Source organism: Pristis pectinata, chromosome 28 (genome assembly GCF_009764475.1).
Source record: "Pristis pectinata isolate sPriPec2 chromosome 28, sPriPec2.1.pri, whole genome shotgun sequence".
NCBI lineage: Eukaryota > Metazoa > Chordata > Chondrichthyes > Rhinopristiformes > Pristidae > Pristis > Pristis pectinata.
In genome coordinates this window covers 26,063,042-26,090,657 of record NC_067432.1, presented here as the reverse complement: position 1 = coordinate 26,090,657, position 27,616 = coordinate 26,063,042, and the positions used below count along the sequence as shown (strand labels likewise).

General features: G+C 39.9%; 1 protein-coding gene across 8 annotated transcripts in view; it reads right to left on the bottom strand.

Moving 5' to 3' along the window:
* Nucleotides 1–27,616, bottom strand: part of arnt2 (aryl-hydrocarbon receptor nuclear translocator 2) — a 262,293-nt gene that overhangs the window by 109,496 nt on the left and 125,181 nt on the right. For all 8 annotated transcript variants that reach the window (XM_052040356.1, XM_052040351.1, XM_052040353.1 and 5 more), the window contains 3 exons: nucleotides 20,705–20,781; nucleotides 7,340–7,474; nucleotides 2,916–2,990 (listed from right to left, as the gene is read on the bottom strand). In XM_052040356.1, the coding sequence (XP_051896316.1) occupies nucleotides 2,916–2,990; nucleotides 7,340–7,474; nucleotides 20,705–20,781 (287 nt within the window). The remainder of the gene's footprint in view (nucleotides 1–2,915; nucleotides 2,991–7,339; nucleotides 7,475–20,704; nucleotides 20,782–27,616) is intronic.

Here is a 27,616-nt window from a genome sequence, read left to right as displayed (position 1 = left end):
ATGCATTATGTTACAAAATAAACTGATTAAGGACACCTGTAGCTACACCACTGTGTGTTTCAATGTACATGTGACGAATAAAGATATCTTATCTTATCTTACCTTAACACGTAAGCTGAAATAGGATTCAAGGTGATTATTTCATCTTAAAAATTTGAAAAAGCAGATTTGTTGAGAATTTTTTAAAAATCCCACACTCGATAAAAATGAACTTTAAAAATAGCCTTGCAAAATCGGATGTAAAATATCTCATTTACCATCTTAAATTTTAGCTAGAAATGAAAGAAATTATATTTAAATGTACCTATCATTGTGAGAGGAGGGCTGAAGATGCTTCAAAGGCAATTAGGTAGTTTTGATGTTTTACACAGGATACATGACAGCCTATTTGCACAGATGAAGGTCCTACAAATAGCACTGAGATAACAACCAGAGAACCAGTCAGACTGTGCTCACCTATGCCAGAATGCTACTTGCTGGTCAACTTGATTTCCGTGCCTGGTCATTGAAACCAGGCAATAATAAACTGAGCTAAAGCACCAGATACACTTTGTTGAAACCCCTCAGCTTTACTCCAGCAACTGGTATGTAGTTTAACTCATGGAAAGTCAGGGCTTGTTAACTTTACTTGATTTTATCTTAATGTTTTTAATTAATTTCTATTTCTTTCAGGTATTTTTGATTTATTTTTTATTTTCAATTCAATAATTTTTACATTTTTACTTTATTTGGATGTATGTCTAATAGTCTTAAATGTCTCTTGACTATTAAGAGACCTATTAAAGGCCACACCTTTATTGTAATACCGCTTTATATACTATTCATTGCAACGGTCTCAGTGCTAGACTACCTGAGGGCGAGTCGACACTTACAGCCTGCTCCAGCTCACAGAAGGAGTCTCAGGTACAGAAGGTTGCCCCTCTATATCTGGATCAGGTTGGTGCAGTGCGCCAGGTCCAGTACAATCCAACTAAACCTATTTAAGGTCTTATCCAATGGAGCCCTCCTCATTACTGTACATAAAACATCGAACAGTACAGCATGGGACAGGCCATTTGGCCCACGATGTTGTGCTGATTTTGATGCCGATTTGTATCAAATGTCCTCCTCTTGTTTATCATCCATATCCCTCCATTCCTTTCATATTCAAGTGTCTGTATTGAAGTGTCAGCCTGCATTATGCATTCGGATTTTCGGAGTGGGACATGAACCATGACCTTCTACTCAGAGACAAGGATGCTCCCACTGAGACTGGAAAACCTTGTTCATTTTTGAGGTACCATGTGTACAAGGGAATGACATTTCGAAAATAACAAATTGAACACTGCCTATTAACTGATGGCTGAAAAACAGAAATCATTGCTAAATCCAACCTTGACGCAACTTGCCTGAGCTGCAGAGGGCTGTAGGAGAAAACTTACAAAATTAACATTATCATCTCATTAAAAAATCTACTGACCATAGTATCTAATCTAGATAAACACTTCCTTGAAGCAGCAAAAGCATCTCCTTATCTTTGAAGGCCAGTATTTGCTACAGTTCTCATCCAGAAGTAAGACAATAATCAATAAGAGGCTATACAGTACTGGAAAATAAAAGTGACTTGCTTATTTTAGAGGTGACAGCCTTGTCCAAGGAAGTGAAATCCAGAAAAGACCAGGTGAGGGAACATCATGTGAGGGAACATCATGTGAAGGAACTTCATCATGTATCAAGGTCAATAAAAGGATGAAAAATGATAAAGATGGCATTGACCTCCTTATAGGGTACAACTTGAGTGACTGTCAGATGACCAGTAACTGAACCACTGATATAATAGCAAATAATATTACCTTTTGTGTTTTACAGGTAAAGGAAGATAGCACCAGTGAGCAGAAGTATTCAAACTTCAAGTTCCCCCAAAATACAAATAATTCTTTGGAGAGGCTTACACTGTTATTTCTTAAAATATAAAATTACCAGCAACCTTTTTCAAAAACAAAGTTCAAAAGGCACATAAAATCAGGAGACCTATTAAAGTCCACATCCTTTGTTGTATTACACCTTTACATATTGCCCACTGCAACCTCGTTATACACTGCAGCTGTCTCAGTGATAGGCCACCGGAGGGCTAGTCGCCATTTATGGCCTGATCCAGTTTACAGGAGGCGTCTTGGGTACAGAAGGTTGCTCCTCCTTATCTGGATCAGGTTGGTGCAGTGGGCCAGATCCAGTACAATCCAATCCAACCTGTTTAATGTCTTATCCAATGCAGCTCTCCCTCATTACTGCACTGAAGTGTCAGCCTGGATTATGTGTTCAGAATTTTGGAGTGGGACATGAACCACAAGCTTCTGGCTCAGAGGGAGAAAAGTACATTCTGCACTATGAAATTTTGTATGCTGGAATAAATAACAATCCTCTTTAGTTCACTCTCTCACTGTGTATGAAATTTGCCAATAGTTTGAGAGTAGGTACAAATATGTTCCTCAATTTTGATTTATGGAAATAATAGGGCTCCCTATGTACCAAATCAATCTGAGATGAAAGTAGACCAGTAAAGAATCTTTTCACAGTTAAAATATTTGTGCTCTTTTGTTCTTATGCAGAAGCAACGTAGGTCACTTCAAAGTTTAATTTCTAAAAATTCTTTGCCCAAAATGTGCACTTAAGCATCAAGTTCATTTCCAATGATTGCTTTGTTATGGGATAAGCTGCTTTAGTCACAATTGAATACTGTACCTTTGGAAAATATTAAATATATTTGTATACTGTAGCACAAATTCTAAGACTGCTTATGTTTGAAGATTTAAGGTGAACATGGAAAGTTCATGGAAAGTTCATGAAAAGAGCATAGCTGGAAATCATTCAGCCAATTGCAGATAATATGCTACACATGAAGGTTATCCTCGTATGCCACTGTATGCTATAAGTACCTGTTGAAAACTGTCCCGCACATGGCTTTGATCTTCAGGATGGCAAAAGTCTACAATATCCTTTCCCAGTAGCTCCTGACAAGAAACAAAAAAGTAATGCACTTAGGTAAAAGGACAGAACAAGCACTCCTGGCAACAATCATTTTTTCAGGAGGTGACTGTGTGGTAATCCAGCCTATTTTCTGATTCCTTTTAACCATGGACATATAATCACACAAATAGGAATCACAAGACAATGAAAACAATTAATTGCTTTCAATGTTTTTCTTCTCTCCAAGTATGTTTCTATACGTGACTTTGCTGTCCCCTTCTCTCTCTGGATGTTACATTCCCCTCTTCTTTTCCCCCTTTCTCTCTTATGTCCAGCATACTCCAATCTTTCCTTCGTTATGTATCACACTTAGCTGTGAAGTGCAAGCTCCAATAACATTAGCCAGGCTTTGGCTGGTGGAGCTTCCACATAAAAACAGCAAAATTGCTGCTGGAATTACACACCCTCTCCTCATGCAAACTAGGGTAGACCAGGATAACACAAGCCAGTGTAACAATACACCTAGGTCTAGAAAGGTAAGTCTTGGACCCAACATCACCATCGCCATAGTTCATCATCAATTACCATGTGATTACTGCTTTCAAAGGCCAAATCATCAAGATTTTGATTAAATTTTCAATAACTAAATAGCCCAACAGAAGTTGGCACTTACCTGATGCCATGCACGGAGGAAATCTCAAGTAGTTAGGTATGTAACCAACAGGAAGCCCAGCTGGTTCTTTGTACTATATAGTGGCAGCCAAAAGTCTTTCATCAGATCTAAATTTATTATATACTATCCACATCTGTTTAAACTTACAGGCTATGGCTTTTGGAATGAAAAAAGTACCACCATATTCTGAATCAAAAATAAATACGGGAAAGCCTTAGGTTGGTCAACTATTAACACAGATTCACTGTCAATCGCTAGAGTGCTGGACTGCTTCCAAAGTTCATACTTTGTTTCAGTTAGAACTATCTGTGCTGTGTAGAACCAAGCAACCGACTTGGAGAATGGAGCAGGTGATTTATGTGTCCAACTACGATTAATTCCACAATTAAAAAACAATGTTTAAGCACCATCTGGAGATTACAGAATCAACAAATGCACAGAAGGATTAACCCATCTTTTTGGGATTGTCATCCTTTGCTGAATTCTGAAATTTTCCCATTCCATCAAGCTTGCTGCTCTTCTTGGCAATGTTATCATCCCTTCCCTTTGATCCAAAATTATCTTTAATTTCACTTGTTGGGCGTGGTTGGACCACTTTAACTGTTGGGCTTTTGTGCTTTAAAGGGATAAATATTACAAACCATACATTAACTCTTTAAATGCTGGTTATGGGTTGTTTCCTGCCATTGCTTTTCATGCAGCCTCCCAGTTTTCCATGGCCAGCTCACACCTCATAAATTTGTATACCTCAATGCAGTCCATCGGGTCCTGGCAACTTGTCTGCCTTTAGCCCCCGAGTCTCTCCAATACTCTTTCCCTTGTAATTGGAATTTTTGCAAGTTCTCCCATGTTATTTGAGGTTAGCCCGTCTGATATCTAACGGATATTAGCAATGTCTTCCACCATGCTGTAGGCTGAAGGGACTGTTCCTGTGCTGTACTGTTCTATGATGCAAAAAATTTATTCGCCACATTTGCCATTTCTTTGTTTGCTGTTATTAATTCTTCAGCCTCGTTCTCTAGAGGCCCCACATTTACCTTAGCTGCCCTCTTCCTATTTACATATCCATAGAGACTTTTATTGTTCGTTCTAATACTACAAGCAGGTTTTCTCTCAAAATTCATTTTCTCCTTTCTCATGAGCTTTTTAGTCTCCTGCTACTGGATCCTAAAAACTTCTCAGTCCTCTGGTCCACCATTAGCCCTTGCCACTTTGTGTACCCACACTTTTCAATTTAACATTATCCTTTACCTCCTTTGTTAACCACAGATTGTGCCCCTTTCTCAAGGAATTTCTCTATTTGATTAGGATAAACTCTTGACGAGCATTATAGGCAAGCTGTTTGAATATCTGCCATTGTTCCTCTACTGACCTGCTTCTTAACTTGCTTACCCAGTCCATCTTAGTCAATTCCTTCCTCATACCATTGTACTTGCCCTTATTTAAATTGAAGACACTGGTTATAGACCTATAGTGTTCATCCTCAAAATGCATTTGGAATTCTATCATACTGTGGTCACTACCCCCTGGGGTAATCTTTAACTACAAGATCCCTCATTACATAAGACCAAATCTAAAATAGCCCATTCCCAGGTAGGCTCCGCAACATACTGCTATTAAAAAGCAATCCCTGATGTATTCTACAAATTCTTCTATGATACCCTTGCAAGTTTGATTTGTCCACTCAAAATGTAGATTAAGATCTCTTATGATAACTGTAGTTCCCTTCAAACACATCTTTGATATTTCCCCATTTGCGCTCTGACCTATTCAGAGGTCACATTTTGGGGGTCCATAGACTCCTGCCAGCCATGTCGTCCTTCCCTGCTATTCACGAGTTCATCCCAAACTGATTCCACATCACTATCAACTACCTTTATATCTCAGCACTGCTTTGGTACCTTCTTCAATTAACAATTTCACCTAACTCTTCTCCCCTTTGGCACGTTCTTTTGGAATAGTGTATAACCTGGAATATTGAACACCCAGTCCTGGTCATCCTGCAACCACGCTTCTCGAATAGTTACTACATCACACTCATATGTTGCTATCTGTGATACGAATTCATTCATCTTGTTGCAAGTGCTATGTGCATTCAAATAAAGAACATTAAGCTTTTATTCTTTTTTACAGTTATTTACAACTCTGGATTTATTCTGTTTTGCATATTTTCTTTTACATCTTCTGCCCTGGCCTATCATATTATGACTGTCAGCTTTCCCTCACCATCCTGTGCCACTGTTTTTTCATTTTCTCCTGATTTATTGAAGATTTCCACTCTTGGACCCCTCCTCCTTGCTAGTTAGCTTAAAGCCCTATCTACAACCTAGTTGCATCAGGACACTGGTCCCAGCATGGTTCAGGTGAAACCCATCCCAATGGAACAGTTCTCTCCTTCCACAGAGTCCCACGAATCAGGACCCACTTCTCCCACACCAATCTTTGAGCCATGCATTCACCTCTCGAATCCTCTTTACCATTTGCAAATTTGCACGTGGCTCAGGTAATAATCTGGAGATTATCACCCTTGTGGTTGTGCCAAACTCATCACAATCCTTCAGCAGAACCTCCTTCCTCTCCCGAGCTATATTGTTAGTGCCTACGTGGACCACAACCACTATATCCCCTTCCTCCCATTCCAAGTTCTTCAGCAGTCCAGAAGAGATGTCCTTAAACCTAGCACCAGGCAAGCAATATAGCCTTCAGAACTCTGATTCTGTTACAGAGAAAAGTGTTTATTCCCCTATGCTCTTTCTATAACTACTACCTTTCTCTTTTCTCATCTCGCTTGAATGGCTCCTTTTGCCATGGAGCTAGGGACAGTTTGCACATCCTCCCTGCAGTCCCCATCCTTGTCCAGAGGGAGCAAGAACCTTGTACCTGTTGGACATGTGGTCCACCAGTTCCCACATGTTGCAACTACAAAATATCACCAGCCCATTCATCTATTCTAATTAATTTGTTGTATTTATTAGTTGAATTAGTAGTAATTCACTGGTAATAACACTGGCAGAGAAAAAAATCTGAACTAAATATGGCATTCACTCTGATGATGAAGCAGTGCTATGAATATCAACTATTCTCCCCAGACTTTCCTTCAGCCTTAACACTTCCCTTAGTCTTACTAATGTATGTCACAGAGTTCTGTGAATAAATGTCAGGTACAATTCTGTTCCACTGATTACCACAAAACACCAGCTAGTGCTAGGTGTGACTTTTGAATATGGCCTTTGATGCTGGATTCTGACTATAAACAGCCCGTGTAATTGGCTACTGAGTGTGTGCCATACATCCTCAACACTGTGGGGCCATAAGATACCCTGAATAATATAAAATCAGATGAAAATAGCAATAAACCAAGTCAGATAAATGTAGGATTCATTTTAGAGATAACAGTTCCAGTGTGGATTTGATCACAATACTTTTGGCTCATATCAGTGCACTAAACATAAAATGCATAAGTCATTAGGTAATTTGCTCTGTATTAAGACCTTATTATGTTCTTCTCCAGAGCTGCCTCCATCTTTTCCAAGTGGATCTGTTCATTAAATATTTTTTGCCCTCATCAAATATTTTGCTGTAGTGCTCATGTTGTATGTCAATTCTGTAAAGGGTTAATGAAATCAGGATAAATTTCAGATGTTAAAACTATGGAAAAAAGCCTTTATCAATGAGGAGATCTTTGAAAAAGACTGCAAATACATGAGCAGAGGAACTAACCTGTGGCTGGTAGCCAATGACAGTGATGCATCTGTGATCCACAAATGTGAAGAGTCCATCTGAATTATGCCTGGACAAGAACTCTGTGGGTATGGTGAGGCCATTCATATCCATGCACACAGGTGAGCTGGTGACCTGAGAAACATTTTATCAGAATTAAAAGAAACCGATCAGTAATTCTGCATTAAAAAACAGGAAGAGTTATTTTTCCTTTTCAAGTTTCAAGCAGAAGTTCAGTCGTGCATTCAGCCTAGTTTTCAATAAAAGAGCTGAGATCCTCTCCTGTCAGGTGCAATGAACCCCATCCCCACTCGCCCCAAACCCTAATGAGAATTCATCTGTCATCAACTGCACTGCAAAAGAAGGGAATTCTGAAGAGATTGCCATAAAAAGACATTGAATCTTACCATACCTTTTAGATGGTAATTAAGAGTTTAAAAATAGGCCAGAATTCAGAATTACCTTTGAATCAAGTACTTCCCTAATATGTTCCCCTCCTTTGCACTACTGCGTGGAGGGGAAGTGATTCAGAAAACAGTGGTTGGCCTTCTGTACATATTGCACTCTGTGGGCATATTTTCTTTGCCTCCCAATTAGCAGCACCTGGCTGCTTGGAGAGAAATATAGGAACAGGAGGAAGCCATTCAAATCCTCCTGTTTAATAAGATCGTAACTCATCTGCAACCTAACTCTACCTGCCTTGGTGTTGCAGCTCTTAATACAACCGGAAGGCAGAACTGAGCTGAAATAGAAACAAAGCTGTAATTATCAGTACAAGCAGTAAGAAAGATATTTATGTTAAAAAAATCAAGATAATCTACTCCTTTGACATTTTAATGCTGACTTATCTGTAATTATTGAAAACATTAAATACATCATGATTTCACATCAAGGATAAATGCAAGTTCTGAGCGAACTTGTTGCAATGAATACCTTCTTATGACAATTGCAAAAGATACCAATGACTGTGAGTATCTACTTCCATGCAGACAAGCTCAATCTATTTTAATAGCATCTGTCGTGCTGGAAAACAGCCATCTGATGCAAAAACCTGACTTGGTTCCTTTGAATAATATCAAAACAATCTGCAAGGACTTTTAAGGATATATAAAAAGAAAGAGGTAGTTTGGGTAAGTGCGGGGGCCCTAGAGAGCAAGACTGAGGAATTAAAAACAGGAAACAAGGAAATGGCAGACAAGTTAAATCAATATTTTGCACCAGTCGTCATAATGGAGGACACTGCAAATATTCCATAGAATTCTGATGGGCAACTTTCAAACAGTATGGAAGAACTTGTAATAATGACTATTGCAAGGGCCAAGGCACTAGAAAACCCAATGGGACTAAACACAATACATTAGGAAGAGTAGTACGCCACTTGGTCCCTCAAGCCTGCCTTGCCATTCAATATGATCATAGCCTATCTATGCTGGACACAACTCCTCTTCTGTGCCTGTTCCCCATAAGCTTTAATTTCCTGATATTTCAAATATTTATCTATCTTCACCTTAAATATATCAAATGATCTGGACTCCACCACCCTCAGAGGCAATGAATTCCATAGATTCATTACCCTCTGAGAAGAGAAGTATCTACACAACTCAGTTTTAAGTGACCAGCCCCTTCTTTTATAACTTTGTCCCCTTGTTCATGACTCTCCCACTATTGGAAACATCTCAACAGTTCCCTGTCAAACCCCCTTAGAATCTTACATACTTGAATAAGATCACCACTCATCATACTAAACTCCAAGGAATACAAACCCAAACTGTCTTGCCTCTCTTGATCGCACAAGCCTCAGGGCCCAGAAACTAGCCTGATGAATCTCCTCTGGATTGCCTCCAATGCTACTATATCCTTTTTTAGGCAAGGGGACCAAGACTATGAACCGTATTCCAGGTGGCTTAACCAACACCCAATACAACAGCAACAAAGCCTCCTTATTCTTAAAGGCCAACCTCTTTGCAATAAGGATCAACATGCCTTCTTAACTACTTGATAGACCTGCCTCGTAACTTATGCTTTAGCTTGCCTGGTAACTTATTTTGACATGCTTTAGAGCACCTAGATCCCTCTGAATTTCACTCATTTGCAGTCTCTCTCCATTTAGGTAGTAGTCTGCCTCTAACTGAAATGTATGACCTCACATTTCCCCGCATTAAACTCCATATGCCAGGTTTTTGCCCAATCACCCAATCTACCCATATCCCATTGCAGAATTACAATGTTCCCATCACAACATGCCCTTGCACCTATTTTCGTATCATCAGCCAACTTGAAAGCCTTACATTTTGTTCCCTCCTCCAAGTCATTAATGTAAATAGTAAACAACTGAGGACCAAGAACAGATCTCTAGGGTATTCCATTAATTATATCCCTGAAGTGTGAATAGATACACTTATTCCAACTGTTTCCTATGAAAAAGCCAGTTTTCAATCCATGGTAATGCATTTCCTCCAATACCTTGGGGTCTTAATTTATGTACCAGCTTCATATGTGGCACCTTGGAAAACATACTTTGGAAATCTAAATAGACTACATGAACAGATTTCCCTCTATCAACTCTCCTTGTTACATCTTCAAAGAATTTGAGCAAATTTATCAAATGTGATTTACAAAACCATGTTGACGATGTTTAGTTATATTCAGCTTTCCTAAATGATTAGTTCTTTCCTCTTTGATTATTGATTGTAGCATCTCACCAATAACAGATGTTAAACGAACTGGTCTATTGTTCCCAGTGTTGTGTCTTCCTCCCTTTTTGAACAAGGGAGTCACATTGGCTGTTTTCCAATCTTCTGGTATCCTCCCAGAGTTTAGCACGTTTTAATTTTTAACCAATGGGTCCACTATCTCTCCAGCCACTTTCTTTGAAATAGGCCATTGGGTCCTGGTGATTTGCTCGCCTTTAGTCCCATGAGTTCTTCGAATACTTTATCCCTTGTGATTGAGATTTTCCACACGTTCCTCTGTTATTTGAAATTAGCCCGTCCATTATCTTTAGGATACTTGCAGAATCCTCCACGGTGAAGAATGATTCAAAAAACTGATGTAACGTATCTGCCATTCCTTTGTTTCCTGTTATTAATTCACCAGCCACTTTCTCTAGAGGTCCTACGCCAACCTTCGCCACCTTCTTCCTCTTTAAACATTCACTAATTCTTAATACTGGCTTTAATATTACCCAAGTTTTTTTTTTCTCAAAATCAATTTTCTCCCTTTTCATAAGTTTATATAGTCTTTCGCTGCTGGATCCTAAAATCTTCCCAGTCCTCTGGCCTACCACCAGCGTTTTATGAAAGGTAAATCATGTTTGACAAATTTGCTACAGTTCTTTGAGGATGTAACAAGCAGAGTTGGCAGAAAGAAATGTAGATTTGCAAAAGACATTTAACAGGGTGTCACATAAAAGACTGGTGCACAAGATAAGAGTTCATGGTATTAGGGGAAGTGTGTTAGCATGGAATGAAGACTGGTTATTGCATAGAAGACAGAATCAGAATAAATGTAACTAGTGGAATACCCCAAGGATCAGTTCTTGATGCTTAATAATTTATGATTTTAAATAATTACCTAGAGGAAGGGGCAGGGTGCAAGGTATCCAAATTTGCCAAGAACATGAAGTAGGAGGTCTATTGCCCTTGTCCTTCTTGGTCGGCAAGGTCACAGGTTTGGGAGGTGCTATTGGCATATCCTAGGTGAGTCACTGTATTGTAAAGGATGCACTGCAGCAACAGTGTAACATTGGAAAAGGATGGACATTTATGGTGGCACGTCAGGGCCAATGCAGCAACTATTCTTATGTCTTGGAAGTTGTCACACATCTGGAGTGATTTTGGAGCTGCACTCATCTAGGCAAGTGGAGAATATTTCATCATTCTCCTGACATGTGCCTTGCTTTGGGGAGTCATTCACTTAAGAATACCCAGACTCTGACCTGCTCTTGCAGCTATAATCTTTGTGGTTGATCCAGTTGAGTCTCTAATCAATGGTGATCTGCCAGAATGTTGATGGAATATGACTCAGCAAACGTACTACAAAGGTGGGTCATTTGATGCTCCCTTATTGGAGACGGTCAATGCCTGGCACTTTTGTGGTGCAAATGCTATTTGCCACCTATCAGCCCATGCCCAAATGTTATCTAGGTTTTGCTACATTCAGGCATGGCCTACTCAATTTGTTGGGGAGTTGAGAAGCAATTAAACATTGTGCAATCATAAGCAATCATCCCCCTTCTGACCTTAAAATGGAAGGAAGGTTATTGATGTAACAACTGATGATGGCTTGGGCTAGGACACGATCCCAATGAAAACCTGCAGCCATATCCTCAGGCTTCGTTGATTGATTTGTAAAGGCACAATCACCTTCCCTTGTGTGAGGTACAACTCTAACCATTAAAGTGTTTACCCTTACTGCCCATTGGCTTCAGTTTTACCCAGGCTCTTTGATGCCACACTTGGTCAAATGTGACCTTGATGTCACGTCACCTCTAGAATTCGGCTCTTTGGCCCATAATTCGCCCAATGTTATGATGAGATCTGGAGCCATGTGGTATGGCAAAACCAAATCTGGGCATCGGTGAGTGTGTGCTTGGTGAATAAGTGCCACTTGTCAATCATATCTTGCATTGCTTTGCTGATGATTGCAAGTTGACTAATTGAATGTTACTTAGCCATATAGGATTCATCCTGATATTTATGAATGAGCATACTTTGGATTTCTTCCACACTGTTTGGTAGATACCACTGATGTAACTTAACTGGAGCATCTTGGCTAGGGGCACAGCAAGTTCTACAATGCAAGTTTCAGTACCAAAGCCTCTTTGTGACCTGGTATTCCAGAAATTTTAGTGCACCATTTAGGAAGCTCTGAAATAGCTGTAATCACAGAGTGCTGACAATATATTGCCCAGCAAACTAATTACTCTTCATTATAATTGACACAACTGGGATCAACACATAGGGTCTATGGAACTATTGGAATGATAAATGATCTATTGGAACTTTCTTCGATCTACCAATATCCTCATGGGCTTGTCTTCTGATGTTGTTGGGGAATATTTAAACAGAATAGTAGGGTAATGAGAATATGTGGAAGAAAAAGCAAACCTATGGACTGGGAGTGATTTAAAATTCAGCAAAGGAGGACCAAGGGATTAATTAAGAGAGGGAAAACAGAATATAAGGGTAAGCTTACAGAAAACAGAGTGGCAGTAAAAGCTTCTATAGATATATGAAGAGAAAAAGACTAGTGAAGACAAATGTAGGTCTCTTACAATCAGAAATGGGGCATTTTTATTGGGGTACAAAGAAATAGCAGATCAATCAACCACATATTACAATTCTGTTTTCACAAAGTAAGATATAGATAACCTCCCAAAAATGTTGGGGAACACAGGGTCTAATGAGACTGAGAATTAAGCAAAATCATTATTAATAGGAAAATGGTGTCAGGGAATGGTGTCAGGTATTGCAGTCTAATAGATCCCCAGGGCCCGATACTCTGCATCCCAGTGTACTTAAGGAAGTGGCCCTGGAGATAGTGAATGCATTGATGGTTCTTTTCCAACATTCTTTAGACTATGGAACTGCTCCAGTGTAGTGGAAGGTAGCTAATGTAACCACGATATAAAACAAAGGGATTGGAGATAAAAAGTAATTATAGAGCAGTTAGCCTAACATTGGCAGCAGGGAAAGTAATGGAATCCATTATAAAAGATGTTATAGCAGAGCACTTAGTGACAGAATTGGACAAAGTGTGAAAGAAAAATCGTGCTCGACTAGAAATTTTTTGAGGTTCTAACAAGCAGAATAGACAAAGGAGAACCAGGTTCTGATGTCCCCCTCTGATGCCCACATCTCATCCTTTCCCACCAATTATTGCTGGGCTCCAATGTCCCCCTACCCTAACCAATCTGACCATACATCAGTGCTAGGCTCCAACGTTCTCTCTCACCTTACTGCACTTCTCTACCCCAAGGCATCCATCAGTGCCTGGGTCTTCTTGTCCCAATTCCCCATTGTCAATGGCCATCCCCATCCCAGTAGGTTACTCGCCAGCAGCTCAAACTCAGAACCATCAATGCCAGTTAGTTGCACCCAAGGCCTTGTGCTTCAGGTCCAACAAACATTTACATTGGAATTCAGTAACAGAAATGGCATTGTTGCCTTGATCCTACACCCAGTGCTGCTGCCTCACCCCTCCAGTGACCAGTACTTCTGTGCTGTCTCTGTGGGGTGTGTAGATTTTCACTATGAATGCATGGTTTACTCCTGGGTGTTCTGGTAACTCCACATTCCAAAGGCATGTTGGTTGGCGGTTACTTGGTTACTGCAAATCACATCTAGTATAGATGGGTGTTGGGAGGATCAAGGTGGGGTTGATGGACATGTGAGAGAGTAAGTTACAGCGAAATAAATGGGAGAACAGGATTGATGGGATTGCTTTGAGAGCTGGCATAGACTGAACAGACTAAATGGATCTCTTCTGTTGTAAGATTGCCCTACAATGAGCAAATAGGTACAGACAGTCCTGGATTTTAGGCCAGAGGTGGGATATCATCTCCATTCTTGGGCCAAGAAAGAGATTAAAGATACTAACCAGGATGATTTGCAGCGATTCCATTGGAACAGTCTCTTCCTGTGGGTGTAGGGAATGAGGCGATTGTGCTTGGATATCAACACTTGTTGCCTGAACTGAACGATGAAGAGTGGGAACCTAGAAAAGTTACCAAAGCCCAAAAACTCTACCACAAGGGCAGAAGGTGCTTGTGATCATCACCACCAGCAGCTTCCCTTCCAAGCTTCACACCAATGTCAACTGGAAACATATCGCTGTTCCTTCATCATCACTGGGTCTAAATACTGGAATAGAAGGACAGCTGCTGTTCATGAGATCAATTCACTACCAGCTGCTCATGGGCAATTTGGGATGAGCAATTACATCTAGAACGTGACAAATTCATTTCTAAAAAAAAAGGAACTGCTGGCACCTAGAGGACTATTGCCAAAGAGAGACAGAAAGATATATAATTTTGAATAAATCATTGTACAAGACTACTTCAGACTGCTCTACTCCTGGAGACCATTTCAAGGGAATCATAGCAAAAACTCTAAAGAGCTGAGTAAGGAATGACATGCAGCATTAGAACTGAATTCAAAAGATGAAAGTTAATTAAAAAAGCTAATTGTAAAGTTCAACAAAAGCTCCTACTAAATTAAATCTTTTGTTCAACAAGTATTTACAAAGGCACTCCACATTCAGGATATTCAGAAGGAGATGAATACATGTATAGGGCCATTCAAAGTTAATGAATATCTGATATAGATTTTGTTGGATTCCTTTTCAATGTGAGTACAATAATATTCTCATAATAACTTACAAAAAAAATCAACTGGCAGCTGTCTTGGGATCAACAGGTATTTAAAACTAATATTAAAAGCACATGACATGGCTATATTTCATACTTGAAAATAATTGAGTAAGCTTTTGGGCTTAGGAGAAACATCACCCACAACAAAAGTACAGCAGAGGTTTTCTTCAATTAAATTAGAAGAATGTAAACTGTTACCAAATCAAAAAGTCATATAACAAGCAGAATAACAAGAACAATGTTACAGATTGGGAACAAGGATGCCAAATATAAACAAATCTCAATGACATAAAAATATGAGACCAAGAGAGGAAAGCACAAATATGTATCAAAGTGTATTTTTCTAAAAAGCAAAGCAATAAGCAATACTGAATTCTGTACAGCAGGAGATTGCCTCCTACAACTAAAATCCACGATAATTGAAAATTTAATCATCCAAAGCAAAGCTTAGAAGATTAGAGTATATGAAGGATAATTTCAGTCATGCTACTGATGTCAATGGGCTGTGGGCAACAAGCATCTTCTGGGCTCTCTCCACATGAACCCAGTTCCTCCCCTCACAACCTCCATCACCTAAACACCTGCTGCTTTAATTAACACATATTGACGTGCACAGCAGTGGCATTCTTTGCAACGTCAGAAACTTCTGTTCCCATTCTGCACAATCAATTGCTTCTAATTCCAGCAGTAAAACAATGATGAAGAGCAACATGGGGAGGGGAGAATCCAGGCACAGCATCAGGATGGAAGTGGAGAAGAGGCATGATATCTGTTGGTGTAACGGGCAGGGGTAAGTGGCAACTTGAACTGTGCAGTGATGTCAAGGTTGCTGGAGCGAAATGAGGGAGGGAGCAAGAGAGCAAGAAGCGTGAAAGATACCGGGGAAGGAGGAAAGTTTTTGTCAGTACCGAGAGAGTTGGAGTAACAGAAAATAGGCCTGCACCAGGATGGGCAGCTGAAAGTACAAAGCGTTTGAGAATGTCCCAGGTCCATTGGTAAACTGGAAAGGGTGATAGTTTAAGTAGCTCCTAGAAATGACAACTTGCTTCACTTTTAAAGATAAAAAAACAAAGGAGTGTCAGGGCTACAAAAGCCCTTTTAGAATCATGGAAAATTTACAGTACGAGGCCACTCCACCCATCGTGTCTGTGCAGGTCAAATAAGAGCACTCAAATCTAATCCCACATGCCTGCATTGGTGCTGCAGGTCTCAGTTCCTCAAATACACATCCAATGTGATGAGGATTTCTCTCTCCACCGTTTTTTCTAGCAATGAGATTCAGATACCCATCAGCCTCTGGATGAAAAATACAAAAAACAGATTGCTATGGACCAAATGTTGGTAAATGGAATGTCACACAGCACAGATACAGGCCCCTGGATCAGTCTTTATGGTAGAAGACACGAAAAAAAACATCCAAACAATAATAGATGATCAAGGTGCCTGAGGGAGGAAGAGGGGGACTTCTTTACTTACTTGGGGAAAAAGTACTGGGCAAAGCAAAGAGGCTGAAGGCCGGCAAATCTCCAGGACCCACACCCTAGGGTCTTGAAGGAAGTGGCTGATGAGATAGTGATGTGACATCTGTAATATACCAGAAAATCCCTGGATTCTTGACAGGTCACAGAGGACTGAAACACCCAAATGTAGCATTACAATTTAAGAAGGGAGACAGAAAGTGAGAATCTGTAGGCCAGCTAGACTAACTTCTGTCACTATCAAGGAGGTAATAGCAGAAAATTTAGAAAATCGTAAGATAAAAATCATAAGCAAAGTCAAGCTGAAGTTCAATTTAAGTAAATACCATTTAGCACAGCCAGACTTCTTTTCTCTCAATTTTCCCGCTATTGTTTACTCTGCCTTTCAAACTTACACTTTCAGTTTTGCTTCCCAACTTCTCATCTCTCTGCCAAGCTAATTTAAACCCTCCTCAGCAGTGTTGGCAAAGCTGCCTTCAGGGATCCTGGTCCTGGCCCTGTTAAGCAAGTCTTCTAACCTGTACAGGTCCCAGTGCCATAGGAATCTAAATACCTTTCTTCTGCACTCTCTCTCCAGCCACACACTCATTTTGCTCTGCCCACCTTTATCCATACTCACAGCACAATGAGTAAACCAGATATTATCACCTTTGAGGCCCTGTTGCTTGATCTCTTTCCTGTCTCCTTAAAACCTGCCTGCAGTGTACCATCCCCTTTCCTGCCCTTATTATTGGTACTAATATTTCTCCTCTTTCCCTGTACAGCTGAACCACCCAATGTTTCAAGGTCTTTGCTTTGGCTAACTCCCCTGGGGAACCCTCTCCCCATCAGAATCACAATACTGGTTAGAGAGTAAGATAGACCATAAGACATAGGGGCAGTATTAGGCCATTCGGTACATCGAGTCTGCTCCATCATTCGATCATGGCTGATTTATTTTTCCCTCTTAACCCCATTCTCCTGCCTTCTCCCTGTAACCTTCGACGCCCTTACTAATCATAAACCCATCAACCTCCGCTTTAAATTTACACAATGACTTGGCCTCCACAGCTAGCTGCAGCAATGAATTCCACAGGTTCACCACCCTCTGGCTAAAGAAATTCCTCCTCATCTCAGTTCGGTAGTGTAGCGGTTAGCGTAACGCTTTACAGCGCCAGCAACCCGGGTTCAAATCTGGCCATTGTCTGTAAGGAGTTTGTACGTTCTCCCCGTGTCTGCGTGGGTTTCCTCCGGGTGCTCCAGTTTCCTCCCACATTCCAAAGATGTACAGGTTAGGAAGTTATGGGCATGCTATGTTGGTGCTGGAAGCATGGTGACACTTGCGGGCTGCCCCCAGAACACTACGCAAAAAAGATGTCTTTCAATGTACAAGTGACTAATAAAGATACCTTAAGATATCTTATCTTCTAAAGGGACGTCCCTCTATTCTGAGGTCGTACCCTCTGGTCCTAGACTCTCCCAGTACTGGAAATATCCTCTCCATATCAACTTTATCTAGGCCTTTCAATATTTGGTAGGTTTCAATGAGATCTCCCCTCATGCTTCTAAACTCCAGGAAGTACAGGCCCAGAGCCATCAAACACTCCTCGTGTTAACCCTTTCGTCCTGGGATCATTCTCATAAACCTCCTCTGAACCCTCTCCAATGCCAGCACATCCATCCTTAGATATGGTGCAAAATTCATTGTAATGACTATGTTTTATCATGAGCTTATACAGAGCCAATGTTATTTTTTGCCATTTTAAATGTGCGTGCCTGTGCTAATTTAAGCCATTAGACACATTACTTATGACTTTTATTAAGTTTCTCCTTAAATGGGATCTTCCTCACCACTGCATGTAGCAAAGTTGTCAAGCTTTCAAAGGATTGATACAAGCCACTGGTTTAAAGTTTGATGTTATTAGTGATTCCATATCTAAAACACATTTGTGATTTACATGTGTCTTTGTGATTAGCATCTACCTCTATGAAGAAAGGTTAGTACTGGCACTGTTCAGCATTGGTTGAAATTCCACAATATTTTGGCATATCATCATAAAAGAAAGTTAGGATCAACAATTTACTAAATGACATGGACAAAACATTGAGCAAACACCCATCTTCTTCATATACGATTTATACATGTTTATGGACTTAAGTTGTTTGATAAAGTGCAATGTTGATAGAATGCAAAATTTAAGCCAATAAATTAGTGACAGTGATGGTATGGATATGAAATAGGCCAAGAAACAGATATCATAATAATTTAATAGCTATATTTCAGAATGGAGAAGACTACACAGTACTGCAAGGGGTAGTGGGAGGGGCAGTGGTTTATGACCACAACTGAGCATTAGGGACACTAGTTCAAAGTTTGCAGATGATGCAAAGCTTGTAAATGGAGTAGGCTATAATGAAAATAATAAAAGACTTTAGATAAGTATGAAGTAATGCATATTTGAAGTGAAATGAAGAGAGGAAATATATATACTAAACGGTGCAAATATTGAAGAGACTGCTGGAAAAGACAAACTTGGAAATTCATGGACGCAAAATCTTAGAACTGACAAGTCAGTTTAAAAGGTATATCGAATTCAGAGTTTCATAATAAAAGCACAGAACACCAAAGCTAGGAAAATAGCTAAGTCTTCATAAACCATTGGTTTGGCCTCTGTTGGATTATTGGGTCCAATCATGGGCACCCCACTTATCACTTATGGAAAAAGACGAAAGTCTGGAGAGGAAGCAAAGGAGATTTACCTGAAGAAATGGGGAACTTCCTTTGTGTGGAGAAACTTCGAAGGCTGAGATTATTCCTACTACAGATGAGAAAGTTAAGTAGTCATTTTAATAGGGTTGTTCAAAAACATGAAGGAGTTTAACACCGTTTCTACTGCCAGGAGGACGTGTAATTAAAAGGCACAGATTTAAGATAAATGGCAAAAAATCCAGAAGAATTTTTTTAATTTATATTTGGTAAGTGCGGGTTGCTGGTAAAGCAAGTATTTATTGCCCATCCATAAATGCTCTTGAGAAAATGGTGGTGAGCCACCTTGAACCACTGCAGTCTTCTAGTACTGTTAGGGAAGGAGTTCCAATTTTTAGATCCAGCAATGATGAAAGACCGGCGACATATTTCCAAGTCGGAATGGTGTGCACTTGGAGGGAAGCCTGCAGGTGTTCTCAAGCACCTACAGCCCCTGTCCTTCTTGGTGGTACAGACTGCAGATTTTGGAATTACAGTCAGAGTGACCTGGGTGAGGAACTGCAGTGCTTTTTGTAGATGGTACGTACACACTGTTGTACTCTTTGTAGATGGTACGCACTGCAGCCAGTTTATACTGGTGGTGGATGAAATGCATGTTCAGGGTGGTTGGATGAGGTGCCAATCATATAGGCTGTTTTGTCCTGGTTGGTGTTGAGCTTCTTGAGAGCTGTTGGTGCTACATCCAAACAGGCAAGTAGAGAGTATTCTATCACACTCCTGACTCGTGCCTTGTAGGTGGTGGGAAGACCTTGGATTTGTTAGGAGGCAAGTTACCCGCCACAGGAGAAACAACACAAACTCAGTGGACTGAATGGCCTCCTTCTATGTTGTAAGAAAATATGAATGTTACCCAGCCTCTGCCCTATTCTTGTAGCCACAGTATTTATGTGGCTGGTCCACATGAGTCTCTAGTCAATGTTGACCCCCACAGTGAGTGGCTTTAATTTGCAATACAATTCCTAGAACAGTGATGTGAACACATTCAATTGTAGCATTAAAATCTGAACTGACTACATGCTTGAAGAGGAGAAACATACAGGATTGACCAAATGTAATAGGGGAAGTTGGATGAATTGGATAGCTTTTTCAAACAGCAGAATGGTATACACAGGTACATGATTCCAAGTTAGAAATTTGCTACAAATGACAGAAGAAGCCTGTACTTATGGCATGATTTAAATGTACGGCTTAAAGGGTTAATGGAATTCTTCTGTGTCAACTAGCTACATATTAAAATGATTTTACAAAAACATTCAGAGAATTGTCCAGTATTATGTTTCTAATCCTGTTTCTAATTTACAATCAACCACATTGTGATTCTGAAAACAACTCTTGAAACAATCATAAGAATCAATCTGTAACGATGAAATAGCATTTAAGTAAATATTTTAAAAACACCATCAAGTGATTAATAATGAAAGACAAATAGATTTTCATATATTTTTACAGTTATCAAAATTTAATCTCAGTTTATTGGTTCAGTGTGATAAAACAGGGCCTCTCGGAAAACATTTTCTGATGTGGACAGAAATGTCAAGAATAAGCTGGTCCAAGCCTACAAAACCACCCCACTTAACACACCTGCTTTTGAAATCTCACTGCCCGGTTAGGGCTGGGGGAAAGGGGGTGCATGGAAAGGTTGGATACATTTCTGCTTTACCCAAATTTTTTTTCCCCCACAGTATCAAAGCATAGTGGTCAGATTGATAAGAGGCCTGTTGGTAAAAAAGTACAACCATATGATTTCCTCAACACTTGCATTCAAGTACCTGAAGGCGTCCAATTGCAACTAGGCAAAATTTACTGCCTTGCCCACCATCTGATTCCTCCTCTGGAATGTTCATTCCTGCCAAACAAAGAATACGTCACACTGTTATTATTAACAAACCCCATTGCTATTATTTCTGAACCCTTCAGCAGAATTTGCTAGTTACACTCTGTTTGCCAAATAAAACTGCAAAATATCAAAATATCCAACTGTTCTGGTATACACCCTGCAGTAACAGACAATGTGAAGCGATCACATTGTTCTTAGAGAACAACCCAATGATAGACATGATACACAATTCAACATTGAATGCAAGAGGGCATGTATTATTTTGTTATGTTTTAAAATTATGTATAAAATTATTTAAATATCTATGATAAGAACAGACTAAGAACAAAATACTGGTCCTAGTTTATGCTTTATCCATCAGATTGTAGCCATTATGCTTGGATGTACACAAGACTTGTTATCTAATTTGCACCTGACTGAATATACTTTGCATTTATAAAACAGTTTGTATTAAGGAAAACTCCTTTTATGTAGTTAAAAATACCCTGAGTTTCCATAAAGGCCTAGTCAATAAAAAGTGAACAACCAAAAAATACTTTTAAAATGAGAGTAAAGGCTTAGTTAAAGAGTTGAGTGCTGTACAAGAGAGGAAGGGAATTCTATGGAAGGAATTATGGAATATGGAGATTAGGAACAGCCTGTTTAGTCCCTCAAGCCTGTTGTGCCATTCAGTAAAATCACTGTTGATCCATAACCTAATGCCATAACCCTATGCTGAAGTTACAGCCACTAACGGCAGCAGATAAAGCCAGTGATCAAAGAGTTTGGTGTCCAAGCATCGTAGGGTTGGAGAAGCTGATCCAGGGTGAGGATAAAGGTGGAAGAGTCTCCAGAGTGATTTAGAACAATCTGGAGTATTTTATACTTAAGATTGTTGGTGAAGATTCTATTATTGCGAAAATACTTCCCACTGCAAAGTATATTCCCTGTGAATGTCACTGCAGTTTGGGGAGTACAAGGTTAAAACTAGGAGCCTGGACAAGTGGAAACGGCTGTTTCCTGGCTAGCCAAAATCCATTGATCAGGCTATTGCGATTTTCAGTCCTCTAGGCCAGGAGGTTATGACAGCTTGAAGATACCGACTTCATTTTCGCACATACGCATGATAAAGAAGGAACTAACAACTTTCTTAGGATGTATCAATAAAGCTAACAAGCTGCTTTTAAACTGTACCAGTACAGTAAAATATGAAAACATTAGAGGGCCAAATTTCAACAATGCTAGAAAATGGTCGCTGGAAGCAAGTGCTCGCTTGACCCAATGCATTATGCAAACAAAATTTGTGGTGTTAAATCATTAACATGGTATCAGGAACCTGCCATCATCACCATACTACTGATGATCTTTAAGACGATTCCTGGCCCATTATCATGAGTGGCCAGTGGCAAATTCAAGTTAGGCAGCACCACATAAAACCATCTTTGCAGCTCTTAAAGGTAATGTATCATTGTTGCAGTTGGTTGAAGTACTTCCCTATGCCTTAGAAGATCAACGGAAAAGATCATAGAACAAGAGTAAATGTGAGCAGCTAAATTTTCCAGCACATCCCTGGAGGCCTTCACGGGCGAGACAGCAGAGAAGTGGAAGGTCCTTCACTGCACAGGCTAGGAGACCTCACAAGCATAGAGTGGAAGTGGAACAAGAGAAACTTCAAGGACCTGGCTATGGTGCTGCAAGAAGTTTCCTGATTTCACACATGTCAAGGTCAGTAAATACATCAAGTACCATCAATCACATGGTAGAAGCCAAGATTGAAATGCCTACCAAACACCCATCATTGCTCTTGTGTCTCACACTCTTATTCACATCTCACAACCTGCACACGGTCAGCTATTTCAATCATGGCAGAGATAAGACCCAAACACAATACCCTCTTCCTTTCAGGAGGAGGCAAATAATTAGCCTTATCATCAATAAACTGGTCAGGAACAAGCATGGTTCCAATTAGCTAGTCTCACCATACCCTACCTATTATTGCAATGGCCAATACAGACTCCAAGATCAGTGGTGGGGCAGAAAACGGACTATTTAGAATGACCTTCCTTTTCCTATCTCACTTCCACCCCTCCACACCACCCCCCCCCATAAGCTCCTCTGATTTACAAGCTGCAGCTGATGCAAGGCCAAACTTATATTTCCCTCCCCATAACTCTACCCATGTGGCCCTTTTCCTTTCAGATAGCTTAAAACTCCAAATGATTAGTGACAGATGGCAAGTTGCAGGCAGTGATGAACAAAGTATGTGCCAGTCACACTGAAACTTTGTTACCAAGTCAAATACAGACACTATAGATACTCTACAGTTTAACACAAAGGCAGGTCTGCACATGGTGATAAACAGCCAACGGGCAGGACTGGGGGAAAGAATACACTGGAGCCAGGTTCCTAGAGTTTGAGGCCACAGGTCTTTCTGCAAAGACCTCTGAAAGGGCAACCTATACAAGCAAGCTAATGGATGTGCACAATTAAATGCTTGGCACATCAACCAAAAAGTCTGTGTAAAATATCAAGGATGGGGGTATCCTGCAACAATCTTGCATATATTTGTGCATGAAGCCCAGCTTTTCTAACATGAAATAGTGGCCAGCTTCACTTCAACACATGCAGACCCAACCATTGTCCAGTGACTAATGACTTAAGTCCATTCACCCAGTAGTGAAATGTCAGACATGTGCTTTGCTAGCTCAGCCTTCAGTCTACAAATTCAGACTTTCACACTGTAATTCTGCATGCCAGCATGTCATGACATCCAGCAAACTGTTTGCCAGTTACTGAGCTACCACTCTGAAGTAGTAATATGGCAATTTCAAACTGACAATAATGTGATAACCTCATGCAGGGTTTCAACCCAAAATGTCAACAATTCCTTTCTTCCCTCAGATGCTTCGACTCTCCAGCAGATTGGTTATTGCTGCTGATTTAGTGGTTTGCTATTCACTATTTGTCGACATTGAGAAGACCAGCAACAGAAGGTGATGAGATAAAACCGTAATGGAATGGCTAATTGAGATTGTATTTACTCAAATCATAATTTATTTAGTAGCCAAGTTGCTTCTTCTGATCTCTCCTTCTCCATTAACAAGGGGTGACCCTTCCTTACTGCCACAATGTGAAGGATCCAACAGGCAGGCATTGACAAACTGGAGACTTATTCCACAGTACGCTTCAGGGCACATCCAGAGAAGTTCAGGCCATGGAAGTGTTGCTCCAGGATGGGGCATGATCCTGGCTCTCATCATATGAAAGTTTTCATAATGCTTACAGACTCCAGAGTGACAACATAGTTCAGCAGTCAGATGATAGTCATGTCCATAAGGAGGGACTCCATCATTTAGGGCAGTGTCTCAAAGATGAATGACCAGGGATGTATTTTGGTTCCTGGTTGAAGATGACTGCAACCTTCTTAAAATAGTCACAGACCAGCTGGCAATAAAATCCCTTGTGGTCATGGAACATTTACCAGATTGCTTATGTGGTGCCCTCAAGGCTATATGAGTGAAGAACTTGCACAATGAGTGAGCAGACTAGTGCTGATATCCTCTCCCAAGCCAACACCTCCAGCATTAAGACTCTAACTTCACTCTGGTTCCATTGGGTAGGTTAAGTCATTCATTTATTGACACCAGACATCCAAAACACTATATTCTTCGCTCTGTCATGGAAAGAAATTACCAGCAGATATAGGAAAAGATGCAAGGATATGCTTCAAAGCTTCTTAAGTAACTCAGAGACACCTGGGAATCTCTGGCATGTATCCGCTCAAAGTGGAGAAGATGCATTCAAGATGGTACCTAGCGCCTTGCATCCATGCACTGGGAGCCCACAGAAAGCCTTCTCCTCATTCAGTTGTAGACCTGCAGAATCAGGCGTCAAAGCTGCACGATAAACAGTTTTGAATAAAGTGTGGAGGTCTAGCATCAGCCATACTACTCCTTCTGGACTTCTGAACCTACAAACCTTAGAGAAAGTGAATATTACCATTTCCTCTTAACCAGCTTTTCTTCCAATAAATCATAGGCAAATTTGTAAGTAATTAATGATTTCTTTAAGCAGCAGAGATAGACAGCAGTTCCCTGACAGTGGCTGCATGTTGAGAGAGTTGCCTTCTGCATTGTTGTGATCCATTTTGACCGGGTATGGTCAAACCACTACTGTCTGAGAATTAATACCACAAGTTTTCTAACTCTCCATATTTCTAGAGTGGATGAACACTGCATCCTTCACAACCCTTATGAATATGAGGTGAGGGGAGGGGAGGGTCACCCTTAAAAGCAAAATTTGACCCAAACATAGTCTCAGTTTTTGCAGCTTAGCATTTGAATAGAACCAGAACCAGACTTAGGACCAATAACAAATAACATATTAGTGGGCCAAGTGAGTGCAATTAGGAACCATTATACTGTACAACTCACAATACCTATTACAATAATTTGTTTATTACAATTACTAAGAGTTTACAATTATTGAGAAATCATGGTGAAATAGTCAAAAAATTAACATAATTTCTGAGATAATTTTAATTTTGTTCTTCAAGTGAGAAGATTTAATTGATGACGGCAACAACTTTTTCAAAATGAAAACAGTTTTATGTATTTTGCTGGATTACAGATGAAGAGTCACGAATTTTGCAAATTCATTGATATTCATTACCTGCAAAAACTATTTGTTGATAAAATATGCAGTAAAGCATGCTCGGCAAAGGCCAAGGTTTATAGTCCTTACTCGAGGAGTTAGGGGAATTTCTCATGTACCTGCCATTTCCTGCATCCTATCACTGACAAGAGCCTTCAACTCTCCAGACTTCTCCGAAATGCTAAACCTCAAACACCAAAACAGATGAGCTGAGACCACTTTTGGTATCAAGTGCCTGACCCTATCTGGACTGCTGCCATTGAATCAATTCCATCTCTTGTAGAGAGGTGCTAAAACTAAATTACTAAAATAAATTAACTTTAATTTTCTCCCTTAAATCATCACACTCAGAAATCACCACCCCACATCCTTGGGTATCCCTGCCAACATCTGTATCCCTATTATTTGCACAAACAGACCCTCCAAGTTTTGATCTTTTCAACCATCCTCTGATGGCCAATCACCCCCCAACCACACCATCAATACCTAATTATTCATCTCCTCCAAACTCTGCAATCCACTACCCAACACTTCCTCTTCAATCTCCACTCTCTGAAATGGTAAGCATATTCTGCGACCTTGGGCAGAAAATCTGAATCTGAGAGACAGTCAGCAGAGCAAGACTAGCTGTCCCTCCTCTATATTAAAAGTGCAACTTTAGCTCTTTTTCAATAGTAATTGTCCTATAAGTATTGATGTTGATCCTCTTATTATAAAAATATTCCAGTTTCAAGCTTCAATTTCCTTATACATGAATCTAGTACAATATTTTCAAAACATTCAAATTATGTCAGGGGAAAAGAACATGCCTCCCAATCATTGAACTATAATGTTTATTTCATTTCTAATCAAATCCAATTAGGAAAATTTCTGGAAGGATCAGAAATGTCCTTAAAAAACCCAAATGGATTAGAAAAAGAATTCTCTGAGCACTATCTTCAAAGAAACTCAAATGCATAGATTATTATTTCATTCTGGTCATGGCTCCACAAACAGACTCTGAAACTTCTCTCAGCTGAGTTTAATCGGCCAACATTCTTTACTGTTTTCAGTTCCAATAGCTCAAAGAAATACATCCCTTTATAAAGAGAATTTAAAAAAAAATTTGAGTTGTTAAAGCATATTTCCAGCTATATACAGCAGAGTAGATGAGGTGGCCCAGGAAAGATCATATAAGGAGAGAATCATATGAGGGCAGCACAAAGGTGCAGATAGTAGAGCTGCTGGCTCACTGCTCTAGTGAGCTGGGTTCAATCCTGATCTCTGGTGGAGTTTGCACTTTCTCCCTGTGATCATGTGGGTCTCCTCTGGGTGCTCAGGTTTCCTCCCACACTGCAAAAACTTGTGGCTTTAATTGACTGCTGTAAATTGTGCCTAGTTTGTAGGTAAGCAGGAGAATCCCAGAAAAGTTGATGGCAATGTGGAAGCAAATAAAATAGGTTAGTGTAGGATTAGTGTAAAAACAAGTGGTCAATGGTTGCTGAGGACTTGTGGGCTGAAGGGTCCATTTCTGTACTGCTTCCCTCTATGAGATGCAGAAATTTGCTTTAACTCTGTGATTTCCTTTATACAGTGTAACATTTTTTCAAACTGAAACCAACAACACACAATATTCATGACATCTCGACAGAATAAAGTGGGGACTGAAAACACTGACAGACTGCAATACGAATAAATTCCCAAGAATACGTGGGGATCTTATTCTAGCTACTTAAGGTTTGCTCTAATGAAATAAAATCTAAGATTCCAATTTTTAATTTCATCCTTATAAGCATAAAATAGAACCATTATTAAACAACTTTTAGGTCAATACATTGAGTGGCTTGTAAACCATGAAAAAGTAAAAGGATATAGACTTTTCCAAATAGTTATTAACCGTACAAAGCTATTTCAAATAAGAGGTACCAATGTACTTGAAAAATAAGTGGCAAAGCTCTAAGGCATTGTATGACTGAGTGAGATAAATTATATGGCTCTATGTGGTCTCATCAATTACATAGCTGGATTAGGCAGTACAGTAATATCACAAGGGATTTGAACTGTCTTTCTGAAGAAGCAGGTGGAAAGACATATTGGGATGTGGAACAGTAGATCCATGAGAAAATGAGGCAGAGACATTGGCCTGTACTTTGCCAAACAGGACCAACTGCCCACAATTGCTTTCACTGTACTAATATGCTACAGAACCACATGATTGACCTTACTGGATGAA